This window comes from Engystomops pustulosus, chromosome 1 (genome assembly GCF_040894005.1).
Source record: "Engystomops pustulosus chromosome 1, aEngPut4.maternal, whole genome shotgun sequence".
NCBI lineage: Eukaryota > Metazoa > Chordata > Amphibia > Anura > Leptodactylidae > Engystomops > Engystomops pustulosus.
In genome coordinates this window covers 4,400,906-4,414,969 of record NC_092411.1, presented here as the reverse complement: position 1 = coordinate 4,414,969, position 14,064 = coordinate 4,400,906, and the positions used below count along the sequence as shown (strand labels likewise).

The following is a 14,064-nucleotide window of genomic DNA, read 5'->3' as shown; positions in this document are numbered from 1 at the left end:
CGAATCCACCGCAGAGAACACGCCGCAGGATCGAGAACGGACCGGGTAAGTAAATCTGCCCCACAGTGTATATGCAGACCTATGTACCCCCAGGCCAATGAAGCTGCTGTACCAGACTACAGACTACAAGCAAATCATTCTCATCTTGCAGTCATGTGTTTTGCGCCTGCCTCCTGCAAAGACCCTCAATAGTGCAATCCATACGCCACACTTTATATATCTGAACTTATAAGCTATGTTTCATAGGAGAGGGTAAAATGGAGAAGAAACAAGTACCAGAACAGAAAGAAGGGAGTCAGGGGAGGGTTAAAGGTAACGCCCACTGAACACTTAACTCGCAGATCCACAAGCATCATCTCAGAGAAAAGGAATGCCAAACTTCATATGACTACACTACATTTTATATGTAAAAAAGAGCTGAAATATGTACCAGAACTAAAAGAACAGAGTCAGTTCTGGTACATTTTATATAACAGAGAAAAAAAGAGAAGAAATATGTAGCAGATTTAAAAGAAGGGAGTCAAATGAGATACAAAGTTGTCACTCACTGAACTCCGAACTTGCAGCTGCACAAGCAGCATCTCAGAGATGAAGGACACTGCACTTTATTTATCTAACCTCATAAGCTACATTTTATATGAAAGAGTAAAAAAGAGAAGAAACATGCTGCAGAACTGAAAAAGGGAGTCAGAAGAGGGGTAAAGGTAACATCCACTTAGCACTGAACTTGCAGCTGCACAAGCAGCCTCAGAGAAAAGGAATGATGCACTTCATATGTCTAGACTCATAAGTAACAATTTATATGAGAGAGTAAAATTGAGAAGAAACATGTAACAGAACTGAAAGGGAATAAAAGTAACACCCACTGAACACTAAACTTGCAGCTGCACAAGCAAGTTCTTAGAAAAGAGCTTTTTTATTTCACAAACAGCTGTCCAGTCAAATAGGTGAAGAAAAAACATAGTCATTCCTGCAGAAGAGATGAACTGTCCCAATACAGTTACTCAATACAGGTGATAAACAGGTGGGGTTCTATGTATATTGAGAGTTGTAGTCCTACCTGACATAGAGGGAGATAGGCACCACAGTATTGAGGATAATGACATAGGACCAAAACATGAGGAACCCGGAGAAGGCTGCGTTGTCGACACCTTCAGGCCATGGAAGATACACCTGGAAGTAATATCCCTGCTTGCTTTCCCAAATTCCATTCCCAATTGCCAGGATGATGCACATAAACGCCAGAAACCCAAAAATCTGTGAAAACAATCCAAGAAAAACCTTAGAAGTCTGAATCTGGTTACTTCTAGGACAATGTTACTGTTCATCCAATGGGGGAAGGTCAAAGTATGGAAATATGATCAACAAGCTCCGATCTATAGAGGTCGTGACTTACCCAGAGAACGAGGATGTTCATGAGCCGGTCAATGCTCGTCCTTTTTAGGGTGGTCCGACCGCTGTTCTGCATTAGTTTAGTGTCAGGTCCTAAATTGGGGAAATAAATCAATGAGCAGATGTTCATTTCTGTCCTCAGGAGACACCATGAGGTCCATCTGGTTATCAACTAACCTGCAAAGATGACCATCCCGAAGCACCACTCCGTGTTCCTGAGAGTGCAGCCGCGCAGCAGGACTTTACCATTGTCCAGGGCATATTTCTCTCCCTTGTAGGTCAGCGTCCCAGTGAAGGTGTCCAGCCTGTTATTGGGGGCCTCACATGCAACTTCACCTAAAACAATTAAGGGCTGTAATGTAAGTAGGTGACTCTACATAGTGAATATATAACATACAATACAACACAACCAACACAACCAACATACCATCAAACTGTGAGAGTTCTGTCAGGTTCTCTCCCAGGTCTCCTGTTATCGTAAGAGACTGCTTCACCTTCAGGTTAGTCTCTCTGGATGACGACACATGAGAACAAGCATTAATATATCTAAGAAAGTATTTTTAAAAATGGTATAAAGAAGAATATAACTACTGTAATACTGCGCCCTATGTACAGGAATATAACTACTATAATACTGCCCCCTATGTACAGGAATATAACTACTATAATACTGCCCCCTATGTACAGGAATATAACTACTATAATACTACCTCCTATGTACAGGAATATAACTACTATAATACTGCCCCCTATGTACAGGAATATAACTACTATAATACTGCCCCCTATGTACAGGAATATAACTACTATAATACTGCCCCCTATGTACAGGAAGATAACTACTATAATACTGCCCCTATGTACAAGAATATAACTACTATAATACTGCCCCATATGTACAAGAATATAACTACTATAATACTGCCCCCTATGTACAAGAATATAACTACTATAATACTGCCCGCTATGTACAAGAATATAACTACTATAACACTGCCCCCTATGTACAAGAATATAACTACCATAATACTGCCCCTATGTACAAGAATATAACTACTATAATACTGCCCCCTATGTACAAGAATATAACTACTATAATACTGCCCGCTATGTACAAGAATATAACTACTATAACACTGCCCCCTATGTACAAGAATATAACTACTATAATACTGCCCCTATGTACAAGAATATAACTACTATAATACTGCCCCCTATGTACAAGAATATAACTACTATAATACTGCCCCCTATGTACAAGAATATAACTACTATAATACTGCCCCCTATGTACAGGAATATAACTACTATAATACTGCCCCTATGTACAGGAATATAACTACTATAATACTGCCCGTATGTACAAGAATATAACTACTATAATACTGCTCCTTATGTACAGGAATATAACTACTATAATACTGCCCCCTATGTACAAGAATATAACTACTATAATACTGCCCCTATGTACAAGAATATAACTACTATAATACTGCCCCTATGTACAAGAATATAACTACTATAATACTGCCCACTATGTACAAGAATATAACTACTATAATACTGCCCCCTATGTACAGGAATATAACTACTATAATGCTGCTCCTTATGTACAGGAATATAACTACTATAATACTGCCCCCTATGTACAAGAATATAACTACTATAATACTTCTCCTTATGTACAGGAATATAACTACTATAATACTGCCCCCTATGTACAAGAATATAACTACTATAATACTGCCCCTATGTACAGGAATATAACTACTATAATACTGCCCGTATGTACAAGAATATAACTACTATAATACTGCTCCTTATGTACAGGAATATAACTACTATAATACTGCCCCCTATGTACAAGAATATAACTACTATAATACTGCCCCTATGTACAAGAATATAACTACTATAATACTGCCCCCTATATACAAGAATATAACTACTATAATACTGCCCACTATGTACAAGAATATAACTACTATAATACTGCCCCCTATGTACAGGAATATAACTACTATAATACTGCCCCCTATGTACAGGATATAACTACTATAATACTGCTCCCTATGTACAGGAATATAACTACTATAATACTGCCCCCTATGTACAGGAATATAACTACTATAATACTGCTCCTTATGTACAGGAATATAACTACTATAATACTGCCCCCTATGTACAAGAATATGACTACTATAATACTGCCCCCTATGTACAAGAATATAACTACTATAATACTGCCCCCTATGTACAAGAATATAACTACTATAATACTGCCCCCTATGTACAAGAATATAACTACTATAATACTGCCCCCTATGTACAGGAATATACCTACTATAATACTGCCCCTATGTACAGGAATATAACTACTATAATACTGCCCCCTATGTACATGAATATAACTACTATAATACTGCCCCCTATATACAGGAATATAACTACTATAATACTGCCCCCTATGTACAAGAATATAACTACTATAATACTGCCCCCTATGTACAGGAATATAACTACTATAATACTGCCCCCTATATACAGGAATATAACTACTATAATACTGCCCCCTATGTACAGGAATATAACTACTATAATACTGCCCCCTATGTACAGGAATATAACTGCTATAATACTGCCCCCTATGTACAAGAATATAACTACTATAATACTGCCCCCTATGTACAGGAATATAACTACTATAATACTGCCCCCTATGTACAGGAATATAACTACTATAATACTGCCCCCTATGTACAGGAATATAACTACTATAATACTGCCCCCTATATACAGGAATATAACTACTATAATACTGCCCCCTATGTACAAGAATATAACTACTATAATACTGCCCCCTATGTACAGGAATATAACTACTATAATACTGTCCCCTATGTACAAGAATATAACTACTATAATACTGCCCCCTATGTACAAGAATATAACTACTATAATACTGCCTCCTATGTACAAGAATATAACTACTATAATACTGCCTCCTATGTACAAGAATATAACTACTATAATACTGCCCCCTATGTACAGGAATATAACTACTATAATACTGCCCCCTATGTACAGGAATATAACTACTATAATACTGCCCCCTATGTACAGGAATATAACTACTATAATACTGCCCCCTATGTACAGGAATATAACTACTATAATACTGCCCCCTATGTACAGGAATATAACTACTATAATACTGCCCCCTATGTACAGGAATATAACTACTATAATACTGCCCCCTATGTACAGGAATATAACTACTATAATACTGCCCCCTATGTACAGGAATATAACTACTATAATACTGCCCCCTATGTACAGGAATATAACTACTATAATACTGCCCCCTATGTACAGGAATATAACTACTATAATACTGCCCCCTATGTACAGGAATATAACTACTATAATACTGCCCCCTATGTACAGGAATATAACTACTATAATACTGCCCCCATGTTCCCACTTACCCGTCCAGCTCTGCGGTCTCGATGTATATTAGGCTGTTGGGTTCGCTGCTGGATAGTAACAGCAGATCTGCCTAAACACAAGAGAGCAGTGAGACCCCCTATACTAGGGCCGGGTAGTAGAGAGGAAAGGTCCTACACATGTTATCTCTGTACATTATCTGCACTGACTGTTCTCCATCAGGAGACGTTATACATGAATGAGGACAGGCAGGATGTGCCCCGGGCAAATATCGGGAAATGTCACAGGACGAGACGCAGGAGATGCAGAAAGTTTATCGTTTTTTTCCTTTCAGCATTAAAACCAGTTGGATTCTCTTGGTTCCGGATGATCAGAATTGGACCTGGTCATAGATATACTGGACGCTGTGGGCATAGATATGATTCCTAAAGCTGCATTCACACAAGCAGTTTTTTTTACGCTCCTTTTTTTTTAAAGTGAGAAATATATGTAAAAATGATCTTTTGCATTTGGTGACACAAAAAACATAACAAAAAACTGCTACGGCACATAACCGTGGATGACTCCGTACTCATCCGCTTCCCTATCCCTTTAAGAGTACAGAAGATCTGCACAAGGCAGTGATATAGAAGGAATATTCTATCCTATAACACGACAATTACCGTCACAAAGTTGTTGTTTTCCAGTTTGATGATGTCGCCAACCTGCACCTTCATCCATTTCTCATTGGTGAATCTGAAGGGGAAGAACTCATTAAGTGACACAAAATATGGAAAGTAGCAATGAGCGGCGGACAGGAGAAGATTACTGGCAGAATGAGATCCATATATATATACCCTCACCGGCCACGTTATTAGGTTCAGAACTGCCTCAATTCTTCGTGGCATAGATACAACAAGGTGCTGGAAGCTCCTCAGAGATTTTGCTCCATATTGACATGATGGCATCACACAGTTGCCGCAGATTTGTCGGCTGCACATCCATGATGCGAATCTCCCGTTCCACCACATCCCAGAGATGCTCTATTGGATTGAGATCTGGTGACTGTGGAGCCATTTGTGTCCAGTGACCTCATTGTCATGTTCAAGAAACCAGTCTGAGATGCTTCCAGCTTTATGACATGGCGCATTATCCTGCTGAAAGTAGCCATCAGATGTTACAGGGTACATTGTGCTCATAAAGGGATGGACATGGGCAGCAACAATACTCAGGTAGGCTGTGGCGCTGTACCAAGGGGCCCAAAGACACCATGACACCACCACCACCAGCCTGAGCCGCTGATACAAGGCAGGATGGATCCATGACACCACCACCACCAGCCTGAGCCGCTGATACAAGGCAGGATGGATCCATGACACCAGCACCACCAGCCTGACCCGCTGATACAAGGCAGGATGGATCCATGACACCACCACCACCAGCCTGAGCCGCTGATACAAGGCAGGATGGATCCATGACACCACCACCACCAGCCTGACCCGCTGATACAAGGCAGGATGGATCCATGACACCACCACCACCAGCCTGACCCGCTGATACAAGGCAGGATGGATCCATGACACCACCACCACCAGCCTGACCCGCTGATACAAGGCAGGATGGATCCATGACACCACCAGCACCAGCCTGACCCGCTGATACAAGGCAGGATGGATCCATGACCCCACCACCACCAGCCTGAGCCGCTGATACAAGGCAGGATGGATCCATGACACCACCACCACCAGCCTGAGCCGCTGATACAAGGCAGGATGGATCCATGACCCCACCACCACCAGCCTGAGCCGCTGATACAAGGCAGGATGGATCCATGACACCACCACCACCAGCCTGAGCCGCTGATACAAGGCAGGATGGATCCATGACACCACCACCACCAGCCTGACCCGCTGATACAAGGCAGGATGGATCCATGACACCACCACCACCAGCCTGACCCGCTGATACAAGGCAGGATGGATCCATGACACCACCACCACCAGCCTGACCCGCTGATACAAGGCAGGATGGATCCATGACACCACCACCACCAGCCTGACCCGCTGATACAAGGCAGGATGGATCCATGACACCACCACCACCAGCCTGAGCCGCTGATACAAGGCAGGATGGATCCATGACACCACCACCACCAGCCTGACCCGCTGATACAAGGCAGGATGGATCCATGACACCACCACCACCAGCCTGAGCCGCTGATACAAGGCAGGATGGATCCATGACACCACCACCACCAGCCTAAACCGCTGATACAAGGCAGGATGGATCCATGACACCACCACCACCAGCCTGACCCGCTGATACAAGGCAGGATGGATCCATGACACCACCACCACCAGCCTGACCCGCTGATACAAGGCAGGATGGATCCATGACACCACCACCACCAGCCTGAGCCGCTGATACAAGGCAGGATGGATCCATGACACCACCACCACCAGCCTGAGCCGCTGATACAAGGCAGGATGGATCCATGACACCACCACCACCAGCCTGACCCGCTGATACAAGGCAGGATGGATCCATGACACCACCACCACCAGCCTGACCCGCTGATACAAGGCAGGATGGATCCATGACACCACCACCACCAGCCTGACCCGCTGATACAAGGCAGGATGGATCCATGACACCACCACCACCAGCCTGAGCCGCTGATACAAGGCAGGATGGATCCATGACACCAGCACCACCAGCCTGACCCGCTGATACAAGGCAGGATGGATCCATGACACCACCACCACCAGCCTGACCCGCTGATACAAGGCAGGATGGATTCATGCTTTCATGTTGTTGTACCAAATTCTGACCCTACCATCCGAATGTCGCAGCAGAAATCGAGACTCATCAGACCAGGCAAGGTTTTTCCAATCTTCTACTGTGCAATTTCGATGAGCTTGTGCAAATTGTAGCCTCAGTTTCCTGTTCTTAGCTGAAAGGAGTGGCCCCCGGTGTGGTCTTCTGCTGCTGTAGCCCATCTGCCTCAAAGTTGGACGTACTGTGCGTTCAGAGATGCTCTTCTGCCTACCTTGGTTGTAACGGGTGGCGATTTGAGTCACTGTTGCCTTTCTATCAGCTCGAACCAGTCTGCCCATTCTCCTCTGACCTCTGGCATCAACAAGGCATTTCTGCCCACAGAACTGCCGCTCACTGGATGTTTTTTCTTTTTCGGACCATTCTATGTAAACCCTAGAGATGGTTGTGCGTGAAAATCCCAGTAGATCAGCAGTTTCTGAAATACTCAGACCAGCCCTTCTGGCACCAACAACCATGCCACGTTCAAAGGCCACAAATCACCTTTCTTCCCCATACTGATGCTCGGTTTGAACTGCAGGAGATTGTCTTGACCATGTCTACATGCCTAAATGCACTGAGTTGCCGCCATGTGATTGGCTGATTAGAAATTAAGTGTTAACGAGCAGTTGGACTGGTGTACCTAATAAAGTGGCCGGTGAGTGTAGATATATATACACTACAGATCAAAATGAGAGAACACACAATTTCCTAAATCTCCGGGTCATTGTGTCTCCTATGAGATTATATCCTGACATGAGGAATGTATCGGATTTTACATTGTATATATACTAAAGCACAGAACACAAATGTAAATGATCAAAATTAGAGAACACTTTACGAGTTCTTGGTGTTAATCTGGCAGCTGGTGCTAATTTCCTTAATTATTTGAAAAAAAACAGGCGCCTAACATAACAGTTTTCAATAACTTTGGCGCAAATGTTCATCAATGGAGGTAACATCAAAATTTCTAAAAAAAATCAAGCAATCAGACATTGGGGGTCATTTACGATCCATTACGGTCCATTCGCGATCCAGCGGCGCGTTCTCTGCGACGGATTTGGATCTTCCGGCGATTCACTAAGGCAGTGCGCCCGATGTCCACCAGGTAGCACTGCTGCGCTGAAGTCCGTTGGACACTTGTTTTTTTTTAAATGCGGCTTTTTTTCCGAATCCGTCGGGTTTTCTTACGACCACGCCCCCTGATTTCCGTCGTGCGCATGCTGGCACTGATGCGCCACAATCCGATCGCGTGCGCCAAAATCCCGGGGCAATTCAGGGAAAATCGGCGCAAATCGGAAATATTCGTGTAACCCGTCGGAAAACCGCAATTCGGGCCCTTGGTAAATGACCCCCATTGTTCTCTAATTTTGATCTCCAGTTTATACAGATACATATTTATGTCTAGGTGTAACACAATATAACGGGAACATGTCGGGGCGATTTGAGACACTTCACCTCCCCTGTACACACATACAGAACTCCCCCTGACATCACGCTGATTGGTGGGTCCCCCAGCACGAGATCAGGGGTCCAATCCTACCACTGCATTGCTATAGGAGCTTCAGACATTGCCGCACACAGCGCTCAGCTATCTCTACCATGCGAGTGTCAGAGAGAAAGAAGAGCGCTGTGCTCTGCAACTTCTGATCTCCCATAGTATTAGGAGAGGCAGGACACATTCTTCACCTGCCGCTCCATCAATTAGTGGGAATGGATTGATGGGTGTCCCATCTTGTGATCAGAGGGGGTCCCAGCAGTTGCACTTCCACCGATCCGATTGTTATTCCCTATCCACTGGATAACAGTCAAACTTGTTATAAACCCTAATAAAATGTTATAACCCTAAAATAATAATAAGCACAAGCTCCACATTCAATGATTAACTACGAAACCATAACATGAATCCCCATCACTAGGATATCATAACAATACACGACGGACCCCCGAGGACCCCCACCAATTCTGAGCACGACCAGCTGTGGCTGCCTGTACTGCCGCATAGCCGCCAGTATGTGGGGCTAAAGAGCAAAGTTCCTTAGTGTAAGGATCAAGGTCCCAAAGGTCAGATTCCTGCCAATCCCAGTCGCATGCTGCATATATAAGTTGCCAAGTGAATGCAAACGTTGCGATGCTTATTTAAAAAAAAGTTGTCGGCCACTTACCCCCCTTTGCTAAGTACTTGCACCGTCCGATTATTAACCTGATTGTCACTTTTGTGTCGATACTGAAACAAAAAGAAAATACATTGTAGTTGAAAGTGAAATAAATCTCCCGCTCCTCCTCCTTAACCATTCTGCAGAATCACAATACACTAATCACTATCATCTGAATCAGAAACATATCTTGTTCTTCTTGTTAATTCCTGTGCTGAGTGGTTTTGCTCAAAAAACAATGATAACATTCAGGACCTTGGGAAAGCTGGGTTGCATGCTGCTTCCCATTCATAAACATATTACATGGAGCTGCCTGAACTGTCCAGACAGGACTAATCAACCTGAGCTGGATGACTCACACAGCAGCTAGGGGATGGTGCAGCAATTGATTACTTCTGCCTGTCAGGGATAAGACAGTGGCTACATCATTCTCTGGAGCAGTGCATAATTAGTGTAAGGCTATATTCACACTAACATGTGCCTGCCGTACCATAGTGCTGCTGCTCACCCCCGCCCCTCTCCATAGTGATATATGGCGCCGTGCGCCCATTGCCGTCTATGGGGGATGTATATATATGTCAGTCGTCCCCTACACGTTCGTGTGAAAATAGCCTAAGAGGAGAAGCTCTGGAGCAGCCACAGGAGTGACAGAGCCTCATTATCATCATTTTATAATTGCTTTTTCAGCAAAACTACTGGTTCAGGTATTAAACAAGATGTGTTTCTGCATCAGTGTAGCTGCAGCTTCATAATGCATTAAAAAAATGATAGATTTTCATCTCACAGAAGTGACTCTGGGAGGATCTTACATAGTCGTCGGTGGCATCTTTTACAGCGGACACAGCAAGCACCAGCACCAAGGGGACGACTGTAGTAAACCACGACAAGGAAGACACTTGAGGAATGAGCTGAGAAGAAAAATACACAATTTATTTAGTATGTGAACAAAATACTCACTCCTATACTCCAATCATATCCATGGTCCTATCATTGAACGGCTTCATCTATCTGCTGTGACAGCATCAAAGAGCAAGTACCTGCAGTCACCAATAGGTGGAGCTCAATGTCTACTCACAAGGATTTTCAGATTGGCTGTAAAAATCATATGCAGTGAGCTCCCCCTAGTGGTCATTACCTACAACCAGATTTATGTAATGTATAATATAACAAACACAAAACTGAGTAGAGAAGAGAGAACCATAAAGTTCATACTGCAGCTTTGGATGTGACTGGAGTATGTAACAAGGTATAATTTCCCATGCAGCAAGCCATAAAAAAAGTGTACAAGGATGTGGTCTATCACTAGTCCTCTGCAAAAGAGGAAGGAAACGCGACGACCTACCACAATCTGCAAGTATTAGGAGTCCTAAGAAACCCCAATCTAGGTCCGATCCCCCCAAAGGGAAGACAATGGTAGAAGACGTCTCACCTGCAGGATCAAGAGGAAGACGAAATAAGCGTTGGCCACTCGCTGGAACTGCTCAAAGAGGTTGAGGGGGAGGAAGGTAAATACATTGTATTTTGAGGTCTTAATTCGATTGGTCTGGAATAAAAAAAAATTAAAAAATATTAAAAATTCAATAAAACATGATATTAATTAATGAAAGGGACATGATCCTGCCTATGGGCCCATATGTCGGCCCAGCTCCAAGGGGGGGGAGGCCCAGCCAAAAGTTTGCTATGGAGCCCACTCATCCCTAGTTACACCCCTGATGCAGTGACTCAGAATGAGTGTCAGGATTTGTTATCAGGTTACACAATATTGTAACATTGTATCGGCTTTACTCAAACTCCAGAAGTAACATGTCACACAGTTACAGGGCACAACGTCCTATGACAAGGTCACACTCACCGGCCGGAGTACGGTCTCCTATCTGCGGTGTGTGACATATACACAACATCAAACTCAATGATAATAGTATATGGACCCCTGATCACCCCGCTCATCATGGAACACCCCTTTAAATTTCTTTGTCAATCCATTAATAAATGTATTCTTTGCATCTGATCTAATATTAGGGGGGGGGGGGGGGGGGGCAGATAATCCATAAGAGAACTTCACATACATTTTCAGCTTTGTCTGCTGAGTAAACTTCTGTTCTCAGCTGGTGGACGTGGAATCTCATTTCACAATTTTTAGGTACTATTCCGAGGACCTTCTTCCACTCACATGGGAGACGGGGGCACCCACCTTCAGGTGCAGTGTACACAAGCCATTCAGAGACTAATAGCACGAACTTGTATGAACCATGACCTCTGCAACCCCTATAGCTGCACTACGCTGTATATATATATCTATAACCTTTCTCCACTCAAGGTCCCGTCACTCTGACACGAGGGCTGTACTCTGAACCACTGATAGGAGTGTAAGCTCTGGGGCGTATTGATGGGTCATACAGGATCCTTCTCCTCTTATCCCGTGCAGGTTGTTCTGTCCCTCCAACCAAACACTCATTTGCTGAGATCTACTCCTCCTGACGTATGCACGTGCTAGGTCTGGATGAGGATGCACGTGCTAGGTCTGGATGAGGATGCACGTGCTAGGTCTGGATGAGGATGCACGTGTTAGGTCTGGATGAGGATGCATGTGCTAGGTCTGGATGAGGATGCACGTGCTAGGTCTGGATGAGGATGCACGTGCTAGGTCTGGATGAGGATGCACGTGCTAGGTCTGGATGAGGATGCACATGCTAGGTCTGGATGAGGATGCACGTGGTAGGTCTGGATGAGGATGCACGTGCTAGGTCTGGATGAGGATGCACGTGCTAGGTCTGGATGAGGATGCACGTGCTAGGTCTGGATGAGGATGCACGTGCTAGGTCTGGATGAGGATGCACGTGCTAGGTCTGGATGAGGATGCACGTGCTAGGTCTGGATGAGGATGCACGTGCTAGGTCTGGATGAGGATGCACATGCTAGGTCTGGATGAGGATGCACGTGCTAGGTCTGGATGAGGATGCACGTGCTAGGTCTGGATGAGGATGCACGTGCTAGGTCTGGATGAGGATGCACGTGCTAGGTCTGGATGAGGATGCACGTGCTAGGTCTGGATGAGGATGCACGTGCTAGGTCTGGATGAGGATGCATGTGCTAGGTCTGGATGAGGATGCACGTGCTAGGTCTGGATGAGGATGCATGTGCTAGGTCTGGATGAGGATGCATGTGCTAGGTCTGGATGAGGATGCATGTGCTAGGTCTGGATGAGGATGCATGTGCTAGGTCTGGATGAGGATGCATGTGCTAGGTCTGGATGAGGATGCACGTGCTAGGTCTGGATGAAGATGCATGTGCTAGGTCTGGATGAGGATGCACGTGCTAGGTCTGGATGAGGATGCACGTGCTAGGTCTGGATGAGGATGCACGTGCTAGGTCTGGATGAGGATGCACGTGCTAGGTCTGGATGAGGATGCACGTGCTAGGTCTGGATGAGGATGCACGTGCTAGGTCTGGATGAGGATGCACGTGCTAGGTCTGGATGAGGATGCACGTGCTAGGTCTGGATGAGGATGCACGTGCTAGGTCTGGATGAGGATGCACATGCTAGGTCTGGATTAGGATGCACGTGCTAGGTCTGGATGAGGATGCACGTGTTAGGTCTGGATGAGGATGCACGTGCTAGGTCTGGATGAGGATGCACGTGCTAGGTCTGGATGAGGATGCATGTGCTAGGTCTGGATGAGGATGCACGTGCTAGGTCTGGATGAGGATGCACATGCTAGGTCTGGATGAGGATGCACGTGCTAGGTCTGGATGAGGATGCACATGCTAGGTCTGGATGAGGATGCACGTGCTAGGTCTGGATGAGGATGCATGTGCTAGGTCTGGATGAGGATGCATGTGCTAGGTCTGGATGAGGATGCATGTGCTAGGTCTTGATGAGGATGCACGTGCTAGGTCTGGATGAGGATGCACATGCTAGGTCTGGATGAGGATGCACATGCTAGGTCTGGATGAGGATGCATGTGCTAGGTCTGGATGAGGATGCACGTGCTAGGTCTGGATGAGGATGCACGTGCTAGGTCTGGATGAGGATGCACGTGCTAGGTCTGGATGAGGATGCACGTGCTAGGTCTGGATGAAGATGCATGTGCTCTCTGTAGGACGAAGGGAATAAGATGCTACTGTCAGCTCTATAGTGACAAAGGATCAGGCATTGTGAAACCCAACGCAGGTGTGAACTGAGCCTCACCCTTGCACCTGGATCTAGCTCTAGAAGCTCATGTAGTGACTGGCAAAGGAGCTTCCAATACTCACCAGCCAGTTGTGGATTATAATA

General features: G+C 44.9%; 1 protein-coding gene across 4 annotated transcripts in view; it reads right to left on the bottom strand.

Moving 5' to 3' along the window:
* The window catches only part of LOC140115526 (phospholipid-transporting ATPase ID-like), a 98,753-nt gene that overhangs the window by 27,949 nt on the left and 56,740 nt on the right, over positions 1-14,064 (bottom strand). For 3 of the 4 annotated variants that reach the window (XM_072132800.1, XM_072132799.1, XM_072132801.1), the window contains exons 4-12: positions 11,218-11,331; positions 10,598-10,696; positions 9,798-9,859; positions 5,502-5,574; positions 4,881-4,951; positions 1,820-1,902; positions 1,570-1,728; positions 1,397-1,485; positions 1,061-1,257 (exon numbers count right to left, since the gene is read on the bottom strand). In XM_072132800.1, coding sequence (XP_071988901.1) covers positions 1,061-1,257; positions 1,397-1,485; positions 1,570-1,728; positions 1,820-1,902; positions 4,881-4,951; positions 5,502-5,574; positions 9,798-9,859; positions 10,598-10,696; positions 11,218-11,331 — 947 coding nt within the window. Of the gene's footprint in view, positions 1-1,060; positions 1,258-1,396; positions 1,486-1,569; positions 1,729-1,819; positions 1,903-4,880; positions 4,952-5,501; positions 5,575-9,797; positions 9,860-10,597; positions 10,697-11,217; positions 11,332-14,064 lie in introns of those variants that run through there. The other variant, XM_072132802.1, reaches the window with a different exon arrangement.